This window comes from Scyliorhinus torazame, chromosome 30 (genome assembly GCF_047496885.1).
Source record: "Scyliorhinus torazame isolate Kashiwa2021f chromosome 30, sScyTor2.1, whole genome shotgun sequence".
NCBI lineage: Eukaryota > Metazoa > Chordata > Chondrichthyes > Carcharhiniformes > Scyliorhinidae > Scyliorhinus > Scyliorhinus torazame.
In genome coordinates, this window is record NC_092736.1 from 11,689,449 (window position 1) to 11,709,960 (window position 20,512).

General features: G+C 47.4%; 1 protein-coding gene across 3 annotated transcripts in view; it reads right to left on the reverse strand.

Moving 5' to 3' along the window:
• duox (dual oxidase) overlaps positions 1–20,512 on the reverse strand; it is a 100,093-nt gene that overhangs the window by 33,103 nt on the left and 46,478 nt on the right. For all 3 annotated transcript variants that reach the window (XM_072492818.1, XM_072492817.1, XM_072492820.1), the window contains exons 21-29: positions 19,440–19,615; positions 17,724–17,790; positions 16,403–16,471; positions 13,420–13,592; positions 11,316–11,546; positions 8,761–8,860; positions 6,557–6,606; positions 5,952–6,079; positions 3,489–3,642 (exon numbers count right to left, since the gene is read on the reverse strand). In XM_072492818.1, coding sequence (XP_072348919.1) covers positions 3,489–3,642; positions 5,952–6,079; positions 6,557–6,606; positions 8,761–8,860; positions 11,316–11,546; positions 13,420–13,592; positions 16,403–16,471; positions 17,724–17,790; positions 19,440–19,615 — 1,148 coding nt within the window. The remainder of the gene's footprint in view (positions 1–3,488; positions 3,643–5,951; positions 6,080–6,556; positions 6,607–8,760; positions 8,861–11,315; positions 11,547–13,419; positions 13,593–16,402; positions 16,472–17,723; positions 17,791–19,439; positions 19,616–20,512) is intronic.

Genomic DNA, 20,512 nt, shown 5'->3' on the forward strand with positions numbered 1-20,512 from the left:
CCATGATAAATTGCCCTTAGTGTCCAAAATTGCCCTTAGTGTTGGGTGGGGTTACTGGGTAAAGGGGATAGGGTGGAGGTGTGGACCTTGGGTAGGGTGCTCTTTCCAAGAGCCGATGCAGACTCGATGGGCTGAATGGCCTCCTTCTGCACTGTAAATTCTATGGTAATTCTATGATAATTCTATTTACCAAGCAAAGATATATCCATTTCAGCTTTGCACTTTTCAAAAACCTTTGTGGGCGAGGGAGCTCGAGATTTGGAAGTGGTTCCCAACGTCGCCTGTAAATGGCCAATCACTCAATTTAAAGTAAGAAGTCTTAGAAAGCTAGTGATTCGAAACAAACCTGTTGGGCTTTAACCTGGTGTTGTAAGACTTCTTACTGTGCCCAGTCCAATGCTGGCATCTCCACATCACCCAATTTATAGATAGAAGTTCATAGAATTTACAGTGCACAAGGAGGCCATTCAGCCAATCGAGTCTGCACCGACCCTTAGAAGGAGCACTCTACTTAAGCCCCACTCCTCCTGCCTATCCCCCTAACCCAACCTAACCTTTTGGACACTAAGGCGCAATTTAGCGTGGCCAATCCACTTAACCTGCACATCTTTGGGAGGAAACCGGAGCACCCGGAGGAAACGCACGCAGACGTGGGGAGAAAGTGCAGACTCCGCATAGACAGTCACCTGAAGCCGGAATTGAACCCGGGACCCTGGAGCTGTGGGGCAGCAGTGCTAACCACCTTGTGCTGCCTTGTTTCGCTTGGATTCCCCCAATCAGAGGACATAGTTTCCCTCTATCTAATCTATCGAACACCTCAGCCAAGTCAACATTTAATCTTCTAAACCCAAGTGAATACAAGTCTAATCTACGCAATCTGTCCTCAAATAGTAACTAGCTTTCGGAGCGCTGCTCCTTCCTCAGGTGAATGAAGAGGTATGTTCCAGAAACATATATATAGACAGATTCAAAGATGCCAGACAATGCTTGGAATGCGAGCATTAGCAGGTGATTAAATCTTTACAGAGCCAGAGATGGGGTAACCCCAGGTTAAAGAAGTGTGAATTGTGTCAAGCCAGGACAGTTGGTAGGATTTTGCAGGCCAGATGGTGGTGGATGAATGTAATGCGACATGAATCCCAGGTCCCGGTTGAGGCCGCACTCATGTGTGCGGAACTTGGCTATAAGCTTCTGCTCGGCGATTCTGCGTTGTCGCGCGTCCTGAAGGCCGCCTTGGAGAACGCTTACCCGGAGATCAGAGGCTGAATGCCCTTGACTGCTGAAGTATTCCCCGACTGGAAGGGAACATTCCTGCCTGGTGATTGTCGCACGATGTCCGTTCATTCGTTGTCGCAGCGCCTGCATGGTCTCGCCAATGTACCACGCTTCGGGACATCCTTTCCTGCAGCGTATGAGGTAGACAACGTTGGCCGAGTCGCACGAGTATGTACCGCGTACCTGGTGGGTGGTGTTCTCACGTGTAATGGTGGTATCCATGTCGATGATCTGGCACGTCTTGCAGAGATTGCCATGACAGGGTTGTGTGGTGTCGTGGTCACTGTTCTGAAGGCTGGGTAGTTTGCTGCAAACAATGGTTTGTTTGCGGTTGCGCGGTTGTTTGAAGGCAAGTAGTGGGGGTGTGGGGATGACCTTGGCAAGATGTTCATCGGCATCAATGACGTGTTGAAGGCTGTGAAGAAGATGACGTAGTTTCTCCGCTCCGGGGAAGTACTGGACGATGAAGGGTATTCTGTCGGTTGTGTCCCATGTTTGTCTTCTGAGGAGGTTGGTGCGGTTTTTTGCTGTGGCGCGTTGGAACTGTTGATCGATGAGTCGAGTGCCATATCCCGTTCGTACGAGGGCTTCTTTCAACGTCTGCAGATGTCTGTTATGATCCTCCTCATCTGAGCAGATCCTGTGTATACAGAGCGCTTGTCCATAGGGGATGGCTTCTTTAATGTGTTTAGGGTGGAAGCTGGAGAAGTGGAGCATCGTGAGGTTATCCGTGGGTTTGCGGTAAAGCGAAGTGCTGAGGTGACCGTCCTTGATGGAGACGAGTGTGTCCAAGAATGCAACTGATTTTGGAGAGTAGTCCATGGTGAGGCTGATGGTTGGATGGAACTTACTGATGTCATCGTGTAGTCGTTTCAGTGATTCTTCGCCGTGGGTCCAAAGGAAAAAAATGTCATCGATGTATCTGGTGTATAACGTCGGTTGAAGGTCCTGTGCGGTGAGTAGGTCCTGTTCAAACTTGTGCATGAAGATGTTGGCGTATTGGGGTGCTAATTTGGTCCCCATGTCTGTTCCGTGTGTCTGGATGAAGAACTTGTTGTCGAAGGTGAAGACGTTGTGATCCAGAATGAAGCGGATGAGTTGCAGAATTGCGTCTGGAGATTGGCAGTTGTCGGTGTTGAGTACTGAGGCTGTTGCAGCAATGCCGTCGTCATGGGGGATGCTGGTGTAGAGTGCCGAGACGTCCATTGTGACGAGGAATGTTCCTGGTTCAACTGGTCCATGGGTGCTGAGTTTCTGTAGGAAGTCTGTCGTGTCGCGACAGAAGCTGGGCGTACCTTGTACGATGGGTTTCAAGGTGCCCTCGATGTAGCCAGAGAGGTTCTCACACAGGCTCCCATTGCCTGAAACGATAGGACGGCCTGGTGTGTTGGCCTTGTGTATTTTCGGTAGGCAGTAGAGATCTCCAATGCGGGGAGTACGTGGGATGAGAGCACGTAGGGTGCTCTGAAGATCTGGATCCAAGGTCTTGATCAGTCTGTTAAGTTGGCGTATGTGTTCCTTGGTCGGATCTGCGGGTAACTGTTTGTAGTGTTCTTGGTTGTTCAGTTGTCGGTATACTTCTTTGCAGTAGTCCGTTCTGTTCAGTATGACAGTGGCCCCTCCTTTGTCTGCTGGTTTGATGACGATGCTGCGGTTGGTCTTGAGAGCGCGGATGGCGTTGCGTTGTGCTTGGGTGACGTTCGGGGCTGTCTTGTGAATGCGACTGATGAATCTGGCATTGACGCGACTCCTGACGGCTTGAGCATACATGTCGAGTCTAGGGCAGCGGCCTCAACCGGGACCTGGGATTCATGTCGCATTACATTCATCCCCCACCATTTGGCCTGCGAAATCCTACCAACTGTCCTGGCTTGACACAATTCACACCTCTTTAACCTGGGATTACCCCATCTCTGGATCTGTAAAGATTTAATCACCTGCTAATGCTCACATTCCAAGCATTGTTTGGCATCTTTGAATCTGTCTATATATATGTTTCTGGAACAGACCTCTGCATTCACCTGAGGAAGGAGCAGCGCTCCGAAAGCTAGTGATTCGAAACAAACCTGTTGGACTTTAACCTGGTGTTGTAAGACTTCGTACTGTGCTCACCCCAGTCCAACGCCGGCATCTCCACATCATCTCAAATAGTAAGCCTTCGGGTCTAACCACAGGAAGTCAAACCACAGTTTAATGCTTCACAACCCAGGTACCTGAGGGCAGCAGTTCAGCTCTAACGACTGTGACTTCCTTTTTCTTCCTGCTCAGGCTGATCAGTTTGTCGGTCAGGTAGATGAGTCCAGGCACAATGAAGTACAGGTAGAAACTCTGTCGCTGAATCAGATTCGAACTCCCGTGAATGAGCATCTGCCGGGGATGGGGTGGAGGAAACAAAGAGATTAATGACAGGGGTGGGGGGAATCAAACTTGAAATAAAACGCTCAACCCATCAATCAACATTAAGGAAAAAATTCCTTGCTACGCCCATTGCAATTACAAAGATACGTTTTGCATAGAACATACAGTGCAGAAGGAGGCCATTCGGCCCATCGAGTCTGCACCGACCCACTTAAGCCCTCATTTCCACCCTATCCCGTAACCCAATAACCCCTCTTAACCTTTTTTTGGTCACTAAGGGCAATTTATCATGGCCAACCCACCTGACCTGCACATCTTTGGACTGTGGGAGGAAACCGGAGCACCCGGAGGAAACCCACGCAGACACGGGGAGAACGTGCAGACTCCGCACAGACAGTGACCCAGCGGAGAATCAAACCTGGGACCCTGGCGCTGTGAAGCCACAGTGCTATCCACTTGTGCTACCGCGCTGCCCGCGTCCTTGAGAAAGTGGTGGTGAGCCGCTTTCTTGAATCACTGCAGTCCCTGTGGTGTAGGTACACCCACAGTGCTGTTAGGGGAGGGGGAGCCCCAGGATTTTGATCCAGCGACGGTGTAGGAACAGCTGATTAAGTCAGGATCCCTATGGGGGAACCTTAAACCAAAAATAACCATATTTACTGAATGACTCCCAAATAAAGAAATTACCACCGCGATTCTTTGTAGATTTAAATCTAACTCATATTAGAATCCACGTAAGTTAAACATTAATTGGAAATTATGCTCTGTATGGACAATAAATTACACATGGAATATTATATATAGCACAAACTTTCTCACTAGAATATAAGCATTGGTGTCAATCTCTGCACAAATGTCCTACTGTGTGCGATCTCACTGTCTTTCCAACTCAGCTTCCACAACGTAGGATCTTTCACTTCTCTCACTCAATAGATTTGGTCCTCGAGTCTCCGGCTATGGTCCACTCTTCCGAGTCTCCCACAGATAGTGATGACCCAAATACCACACCTGCAGAACCTAGGTACCTAACAATCTTGATGACTTAGATCCCCCATCTGATCCCGTTGTTAAAACTTGTTAAATGGTTTGGCAAGCTCTGGCAGAACTGATGCCCAGCCAGAGAGTTGTTCAATTAACAATCTCTGCTCCAACCCTGTCTTCAGCTTCCTGTCTTGTTTAACTGTACTGCACACACACACACATTTTCTTGTATATGTGTCTTCCCTGTTCTCCCCTCTACTACAGTTTGGTCTTCACATAACTTTCATATGTTAACTTTCTTCCTTTGGTTCTGCTTCCAGGTCAAGTGTCACCAACTCACATGGACCGATATTCCTTATTATTCAAAAACATTACAATCGAACCCTTTACAATCGATGCAGACTCTTAAAAGTCTTTTTCAAACAGACGTTCTTAAAAACAATTGGAAGAAATTCAATCTTTTTTCTCACTGTACTACTTCTGGGTCAAGGGTTGCCACAAATGTCTAAACTGAGAGGGACAATTAGAGAGACAGAACATACAATGCAGAAGGAGGCCATTCGGCCCATCGAGTCTGCACCAACCCACTTAAGCCCTCACTTCCACCCTATCCCCGTAACCCAATAACCCCTCCTGATCTTTTTTTGGGGGTCACTAAGGGCAATTTATCATGGCCAATCCACCTAACCTGCACATCTTTGGACTGTGGGAGGAAACCGGAGCACCCGGAGGAAACCCACGCACACACGGGGAGAACGTACTGACCCCGCACAGACCGTGACCCAGCGGGGAAATCGAACCTGGAACCCTGGCGCTGTGAAGCCACAGTGCTAACCACTATGCTACCGTGCTGCCCATGGTGGTGTTCTCCTTTCATCTACTGCCCTTGTCCGCCTAGACAGTGTGAGCTGCTCTTTTCTCAGTGATCCAGGCTCATTGTAGAAATAGGAAGCAGGAGTAGTCCAGTTGGCTCTTTGGGCATACTCTATCATTCCATAAGATCTTTAAGGCCATTTACCTGCTTGTCCCCGGCACCATAAACCTAGATCCCGCGTATATCAAAAATCTGTTTCATTTGGACACAAAAGTATTCAATGAAGTGGTATCAAGATTAAACATTAAGTTAAAATCTTGGGATTACTTTAAGACCACGTAGGCTACAGCATCTCAAGGAGGTGATCCAAACCCCACCTTCTCAAGATAAACTGATGATATTGGACAATAAGCAGTGGTGACACCCATATCGCGACGCTGTATTTACAGATAATACTTGTCACGAGGCGAGGCAAAGTCACCTTTGCAGAAACAACGTGAGTTGAGGTTTAAGGGATAATTACCAGAATGTACAGCACGACATAGAGGTGGTGAGTCACCCAGAAAGCTCGGAAACTCATGCGACGGAACTGGCGGGATGCAAAGACGTACATGATTGCCATGACGACGAGAAGTAGAACTCCGCTCATCCCTAGAGTTGAAAACACGGAGTACAGCATTACCTCCTCTTTCCATACAGCCTCAGTTCCTACATCATACCAGACAATGATTACCAGGGAATCGAACCGGGGACCCTGGAGCTGTGAAGCAACAGTGCAAACCACTGCTACCGTGCCATCATGTAGTAAAACATCCCAACATCCTTCACAGAAACATTATAAAGCAAAATTTGACATGAAACCAGATAAAGAGGTTTTAGGGTAGATGCCCGACAGGTTTCTCAAAGACATTTGAAAAGGACGTAGAGAGACAGAGCAGTTTAGAGGGGAATTTCTGGAGCTTAGAGCCTTGGGGTCTAAAAGAATAAGCTACTATAAATGGTTGGAGAATTACAGGGGGCCAGTGCGATTGTAAACTCTGAATTAATAGGTTCAAGCCATCTATACATTGAGCCTCATAAGATCATCAATTAATTACTCTCTCTTTATGTTGATACTCTAATAGTTACCTGGAATGGTTTCAAAGAACCACCAGTAATATTTCTGGGGAAGTTCCGATCTACAAGACAAAAGAAGGAAGAAACGTCATTTTGTATCTCAGACCTCGGTACCCAACTTGAGACACCAGAGGGTATCAATATCTCAGAATGTGCCTCTTGTATAATGCGTTGTAACATAACTCATCGGTTTCATGTTTTTCTGCGGAAGCCTTGAACTAACGAGAGGGGATGTTCTTATATCAACCTGAGAGAGTGCACAGGACCTTGGTTCAATGTTTCCTTCAGAAGACGGCACCTCTGACAGTGTTGCATTCCTTCATTACGGGACTGAACTGAGGGTCTGGAAATTGGGACATGGAAACTATCTACTTGGTCGACTCAATCCTTGTTGCTGTTTTTCTCCAAACCCACACGCCCAAATCCCTTTATTCCCGATTATTTCTGCGTGTTTGTACCATCACATGTTAAGGAAATGTGTTGCAGTTTGATCAATAAGTTGGGCCATCGCTTCCGATATTAGCGGTGAACCCATCCCAAAGATCATTGTTTGAGAACGAGACGCCTGGGCTGGGATTCTCCAATAATGGGACTATGTCCCCACGCCCGCCAGAAAACGGGTGCAAATCGCCCCCGAGCCTTTTTCTGAGCGGGTTTGCAGGGCCCCAGCGTGCGCCACGCGGCTCCTGCTGCCGTTCCGGGGCCCTGCGGGTCCACGCATGCGCCCTGCGGCGCCGGCCCAGCACGACATGGTGGCCACACACAGTGGGGCGGCGCGGAAGAATCCGGCGGCTATGTCATTTTGCAACAAAGGTGTTCCTTCTTCAAAAGAAAGATTGCAGGTGGGTTAGCACTGCTGCCTCACGGCGCCGAGGTCCCAGGTTCGACCCCGGCTCTGAGTCACTGTCGGTGTGGAGTTTGCACATTCTCCCCGCGCTTGCGTGGGTTTCGCCCCCACAACCCAAAGATGTGCAGGGTAGGTGGATTGGCCACGCTAAATTGCCCCTTAATTGGAAAATAAATAATTGGGGTACTCTAAATGTATTTAAAAAAAGAAAGATTGCAGACATTGGGTGGGATCTTCCGCCCGTTCCTGCCAGCAGGGTCAGCCGGTACAGTCCTGCCAATGATGAGCCCCTGCCACAGGTTCCCAGACCAACCAATGGCAGGCTGCCTCCAGCACTCCGAAACAGGCTACAGCGGGGGTGGAACGTATCACCCTTGAAGTCTCTATCGAACCTCACCCAAGGCAGTCGATGAAGGGTTTAATTTATGATGGCTGTGAAACAGTTTGTGCCCTTGGCCCGGATTCTCCGGCCTCGTCCGCCCGGCGTCCGGAGAATCCCGCCGGAGACCAATGGACGTCTCCATCGTCGGCGTCTCGCACGTCGCGATCTTGCAGCGGGGTGGGGGGGGGGGGGGGGGCGGGAGAATCTAGCCCCTTAGCTTGACAATTGTTCTCTGGGGCTGGCACCGCTTGAGGCCCCCCCTCCAAACCTCGCTGCCGAGGCTGACGTATAACTCCAGCGCTCGATGCAGACTCAATCCAATTCAGGGCAGCCTCCTTAAGAGGAAAGGATGCTGGAGGAAATCTCGACATTTAAGCTGAAGGGTCGCTTGCGGAGGCATTGAGAAGCATCGGTGCAGAGTCGGCAGTTTAACGGTGCCCGCGGAACAAGTGGGCACTGGTACCGTTTGGTCTAATAAGACTTTAGATCGCATCAGTGATTGGTATGAATTGTAACCCAGTCTGGCTCGCTCTAATGAAACCGGATTTTCAGTACTGAGGCATTCTACTGCCATACACAGCTCATGTAGATCAAGTACATTAATGTCTGTGAGAAAGAAAACCAATAATAATTTCCTTGTTAATTATAAGGACTAAGATTGAGAATGTCTGAGATGTAAGTGATGTGTAAAGATCAGTTATACTGAAGTATCAAATAGCACTGTCAGTAGGGGTCCAGTCAACGCGTGTCTCTGGACTCAAAGGCTTCTTTTCATCTTTAATCCATCTTTCTACAATAGCAGCTTTGTCCACACAGGGCCTCCACGCCCTCACTGTGCGTGCTGTGTCTCTCTTTTATCTCCTTGCCTACCTCATTTGCTTGGCCAGTTATAAATACTCGGCTATTCATCAAAGCCCAAGTCAGCTGAGCGAGCGCGCTCCAGGGGTCAAGGGGCTTGGCAACAGGGAGACGCAGTCTGGAACTTACCCATCGTCGATGAACACACTGGGGAATAGGCAGGCGAGATTGCTGAGGGAGCTGACACAGAACGTGTACACATTGACGCCATGTCCAGCGCTGTGAAAAACTGGAAATCAAGAGAAATGCGGCCGTGATTACAGTCCATTTTAATAATAATAATATTTATTGTCACAAGTAGGCATATATTAACACTGCAATGAAGTTACTGTGAAAATCCCTTAGTCGCCACACTCTGGCACCTGTTCGGGTACACAAAGGGAAAATTCAGAATGTCCAATTCACCTAACAGAATGTCTTTCGGGACTTGTGGGAGGAAACCGGAGCACCCGGAGGAAACCAACGCAGACACGGGGAGAACGTGCAGACTCCGCACAGACAGTGACCCAAGCTGGGAATCGAACCTGGGACCTTGGAGCTCTGAAGCAACAGTGCTGCCTACTGTGCTACCGAGTAAATAACGTCTACAGAAATGTTATATCCCTGTTGTCATATTAGGTAGTGGGCAGAGAATTTTGGACCATCGATTCTGGATTTGACATATTTCTGAATTAATGCTATTAAGGTGCAGCAGTGGGGCATTGTTACTTACAACACATCTCCTCTTGAGTCCCACCATTTTCAATGTCACCCCAAAGTCTCCTACTGCAGTGAGTCATTCATAGAATCCCAACAGTGCAGAAGGAGGCCATTCAGCCCATCGAGTCTGCACCAACCCTCTAAAAGAGCATCCTGCCCAGGCCCACTCCCCCACCCACCCCCCCAGTCCTATCCCCCGTAACCTAACCTGCACATCCCTGGTCACTTAGGGGCAATTCAGCACGGCCAATCCACCTAACCTTTGGACTGCAGGAGGAAACCAGAGCACCCGGAGGAAAACCCACGCAGACACGGGGGCGAATGTGTAAACTCCACACAGACCGTCACCGCGTGGCCGGAATCGGGCCTGGGTCCCTGTCGCTGTGAGGTAGCAGTGCTAACCACTGTGCCACCATGCTCTGAACTTTCTCCATGGCCTTGATCCCCTCTAAATGAGGTGGATCCCATTAGAAAACGTCCACGGGAGACAACACTTAACTCAATTGGGTGGGACAACACTTAACACCCATTAGGGGCTTCCAATCTCAATCTGCGGGCAATTCACATTCGCTGATTTCTTCTGAACTGTAATAGGCTACAGGGTTCAACACCATTTAAATATGGCAGCCATAAAGGATCAGACAGAGAGAGTGAAACTCAGAGATGGGCATTTGGCCCGATTGGTCTGTGCTGGTGTTCATCCTCCTTATGAGCCTCCTCATCTCACCCTATCTTTATCTCCTTATATTCTCGTCCGTTTGGTTGTACAGAGCTTGAGTGTTGCTGGAAAGAGAGATGTTGCCGAAGTTTTTCACCTTGCACCCACCAGGACAAATACAAGAATACCAAATTTCAAACAATCCCACCAATTTATACTACAGGAGAAAAGGGTGCTGATTGGTTGGCAAATCGACTGATTGACTGAGGTGTTGCCCTGACAAAGCCACAGTGAGCTGTAGACTCACCAACCTTCCCAGCTTGTGCTCGGTGAACGCTCTAGCCTTGTCCTAACTTCTCATGAATTCAGTCACTTAATCTGAGCGCGAGTCCAGTAATTCGCAAAAAGGCGCAAGGTTTGAACACGTTCCTTTGTGTGCAGTAAATGGGTCCCTCCATATGAAAATGTGTCACTCCTAGCAAGCCTAAATGAACTGTGCTACGAGCTGAACTAAGCGTCTTAAATTGGTCAGTAGTGATTGGCGCACTCGAGATTGTTCATCCAGTGCTGCCCAATTGCCAATCGCCTCCAGCAGCTGATGTTTTGTTTTGGGTTTTGCAAGTGCAGGCTGGCTGAGTCCGGTCTGTACTAGAACAAAGGACAAAGAAAAGTACATCACAGGAACAGGCCCTCCAAGCCTGTGCTGACCATGCTGCCCATCTAAACTACAATCTTCCCGGGGTCCGTATTCCTCTATTCCCGTCCTATTCATGTATTTATCAAGATGCCACTTAAACGTCACTATCGTCCCTGCTTCCACCACCTCCTCCAGCAGCGAGTTCCAGGCACCCACTACCCTCTGTGTAAAAATCTTGCCTCGTACATCTACTCTAAACCTTGCCCCTCGCACCTTAAACCTATGCGCTCTAATAATTGACCCCTCTACCCTGGGGAAAAGTCTCTGACTATCCACCCCGTCTATGCCCCTCATAATTTTGTAGACTCTCTTGCCTGTTACAAACAACCGAAGGAACCTGTTTGATACGACCAGCCAGTTGCTGGGATGTGCCAGCCACATATCTTGCCTTACACTAGCAATGAAATTCGTGCACAACGGTGCTTAATTGTGCGGCCAGTAGAATGTCGTGTCAGAGCGCTTGTCTCTCCTTTTGGCAAAATTCTTTTCTCTTTCTCATACAGCTTCCCCTTAAATACAATTGGCCACAACTACTTTTTCCAAAACCCTCTTTCCATCCGCGAATTGTAACAGGGAGATAATGTTAGCACGCGCAGAAGACGATAGGCAGCACAATGGAGATGAACTAACTTGTGAGTGCAGCAGCTGACATTGCAATCCAGCGATGGAAGTCCACGGCGGCATCAAAGGGAATGTAGCGGTTGAGGAAGGTTTCGCGCAGGAAGGTGATGAGGTTGCGGCACATCGTGAGGAGGATGTAGGCGTACAAGAAGGAGATACTGGCCGCTGATCCACGGGATATGATAATGCCAACATAGGTATTTTGTGGGATTCCAGTTGACTCCGCTTCAATCGCATAGTCTGGACAAAAGAGGAGAGCAAAACCCGTAAGGTTGATTGAGGATGCAGACTGCATTCCTGTCGATTGCTAGCTTTAACTCACTCAGCTAGGGAAGATCAGGCATCACAGTTTCCAATTCTATTGCACTAGGAGGTATGCTCACTCATCTTGCAAAGATGTACTGAAGACTAACGAAATGCAGGCTTTAATACATACGTACATATGCCGTCTGTCCTTCACACTTTCTATCCATCGCATATGTCCCAATTCAAATTTCTACAACACTTAAAAAGAACGTCAAGGACCAACAGCAGTAATGAGCAATCGACAGAAAACGGCCACAACAGAAGGAAAAATGGGTGCACAACATCTACAAGCTCGTCAGTGATTTTCATTGATTTAGCATCAATTGGGTATGGAAAGAATGTCAGAACTTCCGCCATCCCTGACCTTAGCTCTGGACTAGAACATGCATTTAAAGCAAGGACACGTTGCCACAGCAACACAGACTCCAAGTGAACCGTGTATGAACACGTGCACACAGATATTGTGGTCTTAAGGGAACACACACCAATATAAGAAAATAATGCCTTTGGTTTCACTGTTTATTAGCTTTTATACAACATGCTTTTATGGAATCAGTTAGTAGCACATCTGTCACATTCCAATGTCAGACTTGTTACCATTATGAGGTTGATAAGATTGCTATATTTTGGAACTATGTATTCAATTGAAGGCAGAATGAAGGGGTCATATGACCTGTTTTGCAGTCTGCCTGGGTAGTTTTACTTTTGGAGATTAAAGCAGACCCAGATTTTTACTGGGAATTAGGTGTAAAATGTTTATACTTGGAGACAATGTCAGCAGCGGGCAGACCTTAATTCTCCAAAGTCCCAGAAAGGTGTTGAGAATCTCGGGTTGTGTATAGTTGTGCTTTTAATGTCCAGTAAGCTCCAACACAGTTGGGGTCCCAAGGCATTTCTACCTGGATATTGTAAAGCTGCCATCGTCCTGGATGACCAAAGGCTGCTTTTCCCCTTTGGCAGGGAAGAGCTGACTGGTGGCAATTTAACCCGAGGATTTCACCATACCTCAGGCGAAGGGCAAAGCAGAGAAGGCGGGTCTTCATGAATAACCTCAGCTGGTACGGAAATTGAATCCAGGCTGTTGGGCCTCGCTCTGCATCACAAACCAGCTGTCCAGCCAATTGAGCTAAACCTGGATATAAGACTCAGGTGATTCATAGTGCCATAGAGATGGACTTTGAGAGGGGAAGGATTTCTAAGATAGCCCTGAAATGTCACAGTTAGAGGCTCTGGGAGAATTTGACCATGCGGGAAAGTGCGTGGGAGCTCGCACTCAGATGAAAATGACTGCATTCGTGAGGAGATAAAATAAGGCTAGAACATTTGCCTAGCTTGTGCCAGAGGTAATTCTCCAGGGGGGAAATACTTTACTGTGAAAGATAGTTCTGAGATTAAACTTTCCCAGGCTGAGAAAGAAAAAGAACAGAAGTAAACCCTGGGGAGCAGCAAATCATCTTGGACTGGTTTGGGGAGAATTCAATGTCGACCTAAAGCACAGTGTAAAGGACATCTGTGAAGCTGAGCTAAACGTAAAAGGTGAATGTCCTGTTTTGTGATTTAAAGTAGGAGTTGTCTACAATGTACTATTATTCCTTCTGCACTGTAAATTCTATGAAAAAAAAAATTCTATGAAATGATAATGTTTGGTCAACAGTGCTTGTAGTCTATTTGTTACAGTAAATGTCTTAAAACATGAAATCTTGCCATGTTATCCTTTCAGCTCTGCAGTTCGCTTTGAGTACTGCACGGGGTAGCAAACTCCAAGTCATCCTGACAAGACATAGAAAGAAACTCTCACGGTACTTACGATAGCCCCGTTCCACAAACACACCAGCTGCTACCCCATAGAAGATCAGAACACAAACGATATGCCTTCGATAGTTCTCAATGAAGCGTTTGAACTGCTGCACCTTCTGGTGCACTTTGCTGCGGTTATACTTCTCTCGTTTTGCTTCTGTATAAGGTCTTGGGCGATTAGACCTATAAGGAGTAGCAAAATACCATTTCATTATTAATGCCAATTATTGATTTGCACTGTGTCTCCTTACACCGCACCCACCCAACCCTCCCCCTCACCCCTCTCCTCCAGGCTCTGGCTCATAGATGGATATGGTTACATGATTGTTGACTGCATGCTGATTGTTGGGTAGGCAGTGGCGTAGTGGTATTGTCACTGGAATAGTAAACCAGTGACCCAGGCTGATGTTCCTGGGACACAGGTTCAAATCCCGCCGTTGCGTGAAATTTGAATTCAATATAAATCTGGAATTAAAAGTCGAATGATGACCACCCTGTAGGGAAGGAAATGTGCTGTCCTTACCTGTGACAGCACATTACCTGTGTCCTTACCTGTGACAGCACATGTGACTCCAGATCTGGTCCACATGTGACTCCAGATCCACAGCAATGGCGGAATTTAACGCATAAATGGAGTGGGACCCATCTCACTTGACTGGTGTTAATGTGCTCACTCTCTCCATTCTCCCTGGTACCAGAACCTTCATGCACTTAATAGTTATCTACAACGCCAATGTTCAATTTACTTCAAACATCAGTTTCCGGGGCAGCATGGTAGCGCAGCTGGAGGTAGCACTGCGGCCTCACAGCCCCAAGGTTCGATCCTGGCTCTGGGTCACTGTCCGTGTGGAGTTTGCACGTTCTCCCCGTAATTACGTGGGTTTCGTCCCCACAACCCAAAGATGTGCAGGGTGGGTGGATTGGCCACGCTAAATTCCCCTTAATCGGAAAAAAATGAATTGGGTACTCTAAATTTAAAAAAAAACATCAGTTTCCATTTCGGTTGCCATACGTTCCTGTCTGACTATTGCTAACTGACCTTTTGATTTTAACGTGTCATCGTGGGGTGGGGGGGGGGCGGGGATTTTGCTGATCTTAGTGTTGCTCAACCTGGTGACCACATGGTTTGGTCTTGATTCTGCTTTGATGGCCATCGGTATGACATATGACTCCCCAAAATTGGAAAGCATGAAAACTGCAACATTCACACCAGTGATACCACTTCAAAATTCATTGTCATCCTCCCCGGGAACATTGAAACAGCCAGAAACAGCCAGAGAGATGGAGATGGAGACAGGCAGAAACTGGACCGGCTCAAATCCCATTTGTTACTGGAGCAAGAGGGGGGGGGTGGGGGGGGGAAGCACCCGCTGCAAGCTGATACTTTTCTTTTTCTAAACCTGCCATCTCACTCGACCGTCTGGGTTCTGAGTGCGGCCCCACGAGGCATTTATTTAACCATTGCCCATGTTCAGGGTCGCCACATTCCGCTGATTTCTGTACGTCTCGTTCTTATCCTACCGGGATAATTGAAGTGATTCACGCATAAAGAGAGGGCGAGTGAAATGAGGCTCGTGCTGATTGCTCACAACATTGACTGTGAGAGCCATGCGTTCCCTCTGTGTCCAAAGTGTAACTATTTATATTGTCTCTACCATTTGAAGTTGATGACATTTCTGTTAATATATAAATGATGAAGCAATTTCCGTAATGCATTATGTAATATTTGGCATGTATTAAATGTATTTAATCTTATCCATGGGGTCATGGTTAGTGAACAAGCCCTTATTTCAATTTTTCGGTCCCCTGAGATGAAGGAGGGTCACGCACGTGGCCCACCCACTAGCCTAGGTTGCCCGTTACTGGACTAGACGCTCAGCCTCGTGATCTTGGCAAATTGACAACTAAAGGCCTCTTCCCAGGCATGAACCTCCCCAATACGTCACAGGTAGATAGGCAGTCATTTAGAGAAAACTGTGAATGTTTAGGTGTGTGGCTCAGGAACATCAAACCCAATGGAAACGTCAACCTTACAGTCACTGGAATTGAATCCTCTCACTGATAGAAGGGCGAAATTGATTTGATTTGATTTATTATTGTCACATGTATTGGTATACAGTGAAAAGTATTGTTTCTTGCATGCTGTACAAACAATGCACACCGTACATAGGGAAGGAAGGAGAGACTGCAGAATATATGTTACAGTTATAGCAAGGTGTAGAGAAAAGATCAACTTAATACGAGGTAGGTCCATTCAAAAGTCTGATGGCAGTAGGGAAGAAGCTGTTCTTGAGTCGGTTGGTACGTGACCTCAAACTTTGGTATCCTTTTCCTGACGGAAGAAGGTGGAAGAGAGTATGTCCGGGGTGCGTGGGATCCTTAATTATGCTGGCTGCCTTTCTGAGGCAGTGGGAATTGTAGATAGAGTCGATGGACGGGAGGCTGGTTTGCGTGATGGACTGGGCTACATTAACGACCTTTTGTAGTTTCCTGAGGTCTTGGGCAGAGCAGGCTCCATACCAAGCTGGTATGATCATGATCACACCGAGGAACCAAAGTCCTCGGCTGTTTGCTCTGCACATCCATCATTATTTGGTTTGTGTAACTGAATTGCTTTGCTGGGCCTCTTCAGAGAGTGTTGTTAACCAGACATTGAACTGACAGGTGCTTGTGTGCGTGACCTATTCCATTCTCCATCGGATACCCGTGAACCAGTTGAGATTTTACACTCTGGCACTGGTCAGCCACAGATGATCATATTCACTGAATTTGGATATCGCAGATATTCACCGCACTGCCATAACCAGGTGAGCTAGCACAGGGAGCAAAAGGTTAAACCTCAGTTTCATTTCACATCGAGGTCAACTCCTGGGGCCAGATGTGCTGCTACAAATCCGCAATGCCTGAAACACTTCTCTCCTGTTGTAAGTGCACATGCACTCAGACAGCCGGCACACACACAAAGTTAAACAGCTCAGAACAGGAGGCCTTACCTCTTGTTCAGCCTGTCTCGGTATCGGAACTCTTGTCCAATGTGTTCCACAGCAGACTCCTGCATGTTCCTTGTGGGTAAGTGGAGAACAAGAACATTATTCACGAGGTTCAAGAGAGTGTGCTTCACCCACAAGTGAAGTAGCATTACCACCGAGAAATGGGGGCACGTGTCTAAGCTGATAGGGAGGACTAGGCGAACCACAAACTCGTTTATGGATCCAGTGGATCAATTGCCGAATATCTCTGAACACATTAGTCCTGATCTTCTGTTCATTAAACTCTCCCCCACCGCCTCCCCCCCACCCCCCCCCCCCCCACCCCCGAACGTCAACATTTAGCTGGTTAACATCTATGGTTTCAATCTGTCTCAAACGAATACAAAGTAAAGCCAATATTGTGGAAGTCCTGAGCTAACCTCATTGATAAACCTTTCTTTAGCTCAGAGCAATAGGGTTATGGAGCGACATTGTGCAGGTGGAGTTCAGTTACAGGTCAAATGGAGGAATGAACGCGAGAGGCTGACTGGTCAATTCCTATTCCCGTCTTCCCCTGTGGGAGCCACACAGAGACTGAGGCAGGTCAAAGAGATGGCCCATAGGCAGCACGGTGATGCAGTGGTTAGCACTGCTGCCTCACGGCGCCGAGGTCCCAGGTTCGATCCCGGCTCTGGGCCACTGTCCGTGTGGAGTTTGCACATTCTCCCCATGGGTTTCGCCCCCACAACCCAAAGATGTGCTGGGTAGGTGGATTGGCCACGCTAAACTGCCCCTTAATTGAAAAAAATGAATTGGGTACACCCACCACCTTCTCAGGCCAACTGGGGGTGGACAATAAATGTTCCCCGTGTGTTAGGCTATTCAGAACTGTAATTACTATTTTAAAAAGTGAGCCCGCCTAATTCTTTGTGAGTCTTGGCCACTGTATGGGCAGCTTGATGGAAATCGGCAGCCTCAGAAATTAAGGTAATGAAAAGGGCAGACGTGAGAAATGAAGAAGAAAGCCCGAGAAAGGGAGATACGTCCGCCGTTCGGGCAGAGAAGAAGCCATTTGTAATCTGCCCATGCGGGGAGTGTTTGATGAAGGTATTCAGTGACCAAAGTGGAAAGGAAGTCCCACCCAGCCCCACCAATACTCCTCATGATGATCTCAAAAATGTTACCCCTTCAAATCATCTATTACTTGGTTGACTACATTGGTTGGAGATGAATTTCTCGGTGCATTTTCCACAATGAACACTGGGACATCCCTCTGTTTTTCCTGCCTCTCCGATAGTGGTGGGGAGTAAAGTGACATTGTTGTAAACTTGAAGCGTCTACTCACTTGTATGGGTTCCCTTTGAGGAAAGAGACTCTGTGATACTTGTTCGACTTCTCTCGGATATCCATACCTGAGAGAGCAGAAGACAACATCCGATAGAATTTTACATATAACAACTTGACTACAAGGAAAGGAAAGAGACTTTGCTTTTGAAACCTCAGAGTAGGCATCTATTATGAGATCTCATTAAAGGTAAAGGAATCTGCAAACAGTACAGAAGAGACAAATCCAAACACTACCTCAGCTTAGTTAGTGATACAAGGAAATGGGTTACAAATTTTCAAGAAGAAACTTTGGATTGATATTGGGCAGTTCTTCTTCCATCATGAATAACCGACATATTTCCAGAAAAATATAGATGGCCACTAATAGCCACTTGATGAAACAGAACTTAAATACTACTGAAAAGAGAGTCGTGACTGAAACCTTTTTTTTACCGCTCATCAGGGCCAAGAATACCAAATAATTGTTTGAAATTTGGCATACTTGCATTTGTCCTGATGAGTGCAAGATTAAAAACTTCAGCAAGATTTCTCTCTTTTCAAAAACAGTCACCAATGAAACCCATTGGATGTAGAGAAACACATTTGCAAAGACATTACAGAGAGGCGCAAGAATGAGAGAATAATTATAATGGAAGACTTCAATTATTGAAACATAGACTGGGATAGGAATGTTGCAAAGGGACACGAGGAATGAGAGTTCCTGGAGTGTGTTTCAGATCATTTTCTGCAGCAGTATTCTTCCAGGCCAATGAGAGGGCAGGCACTGTTGGAGCAGGTTCAGAGGAATGAGTTGGCCCAAGCGGACCAGCACAGTGGTTAGCACTGCTGCCTCACAGCGCCAGGGACCCAGGTTCGATTCCCGGCTTGGGTCACTGTCTGTGCAGAGTTCTCCCCGTGTCTGCGTGGGTTTCCTCCGGGTGCTCCGGTTTCCTCCCACAAGTCCCGGAAGTCGTGCTCGTTAGGTAAATTGGACATTCTGAATTCTCCCTCAGTGTACCCGAACAGGCGCCGGAATGTGGCGACTAGGGGCTTTTCACAATAACGTCATTGCAGTGTTAATGTAAGCCTACTTGTGACACTAATAAAGATTATATTATGGTAGTGCAAGGCTAATTCATTTAGGCGCATGAGCCTTCAAAGTTTTTTTTGTGCAGCCATTCACCTGTCGTAGCTTCAACTTGTGCAGGACTAAACAGTTTAGGGGCAACTTCAGTGACAAGGTTAGCATTTTTGTCCTTCATTCTATGACATTCTCCCCGTGTCTGCGTGGGTTTCCTCCGGGTGCTCCGGTTTCCTCCCACAGTCAAAAGATGTGCGGGTTAGTTGGATTGGCCATGCTAAATTGTCCCTTAGTGTCCCAAATAGGTGAGGTAGGATTACAGGGTTACGGGGATCGGGTGGAGCTGTGGGCTTAGGTAGGGTGCTCTTTCCAAGGGCCGGTGCAGACTCGAGGGCCATACGCACTGCACTGTAAATTCTATGTCTATGGTTTATCTCGCTGCCTCACACACGAGCAGTGACTCAGAAGGCAAAAAGGGTGCAAGAGAATGGTCCAGCCAGCAAACATTCACCCGCCTGCACGGAGGCACCAGGCAGACACTTTGCCACCTCCCCATGCAGCAAGGCCAAGATCAGGAACTCAGATGCTATCCCCGCTGGATAACTAGATTTCCCGTTTATCTTCTACTCCTTTCAAAAGAAAAGGGTCGCTCACCTTTTACATTGAGCTGAGCGAACTCCAACTCATCGCCGTGATCTCGGAACAGGTAATGGAAATCCTCCCAGGTTAAATCTTCCTTGTCCTGGAATCCGGCCTCCTTGAAGAGAGACTCCATGACCTCTTCTGCCTGTGCTTTTGATAAGCAGTTATTGGAGATCTCAATGAAGGACCTAGAGGAACAAAGTCTGAATGATGCCTGTGCCAACTGGAGCAAAATCCGCTTTCCTAATGAGACACTATTAGCAAAAATAAAAATGGAAACGTGAAAACATTTTGGGGTATGTGTTTAGAAAATACTTATCAATTACTTACCAGTTGGGGACTTATTGATGGTGGATATTAATTGGAGACACGTTTGAATGTGGTTGTTGGTTGGAGATGCACGATAATGTGTGTCTCTGTAAATATAAACTTGGAGACTATAAAGTATAGACTTCAAGGCCTCTTAATTCACTGCCTGGATGTCTTGAGTTTTAGTGATTTAAACATTTTTCCCCCCCCCCAATTATGGGGCAATTTAGTGTGCCACATCTTTGGGTTGTGGGGGTGAGACCCACGCAGACACGAGAATGTGCAAAGCCTTTTTGTTTTGCAGTGAAGAATGATATCACTATTGTGCTGCTGTTTTTTGCCACACATATATATACAGATATATATATTTAGGAGATGGATTTAATGCAGCCCATTGCAATGGGAATCAAGGCAGCTGGGGCCACTTAAGTGCTATGGAGAGGTTGTGTCTGGGACTCCCAGTGGTGGAAAATGGTCCCCTGACTAAGTAGGATGGTGGAAGGGTGACCTGGGATTCCCAGCTACCACGGGTGGGATGCCATTTAGGGTCATTACTGAGCCAATGAACACCCATTATGTCTGAGTCCACTGCAATTCAGTGGTGGCTCAGGGATTAAATAGAGGCCGCCTGGCTTTCTCACACCCTCGGAAGGCTACCTGGGAAACCCAGCCGGGTTTGCCAGAGCCTCCCGCTGGAGGCGGGGAGAGGTCCTTCAGGCCCACTCTGCACCAGTTTCAGGGACCCGGCTTTGGTCAGTGGGATGGCCCCTGAAAGA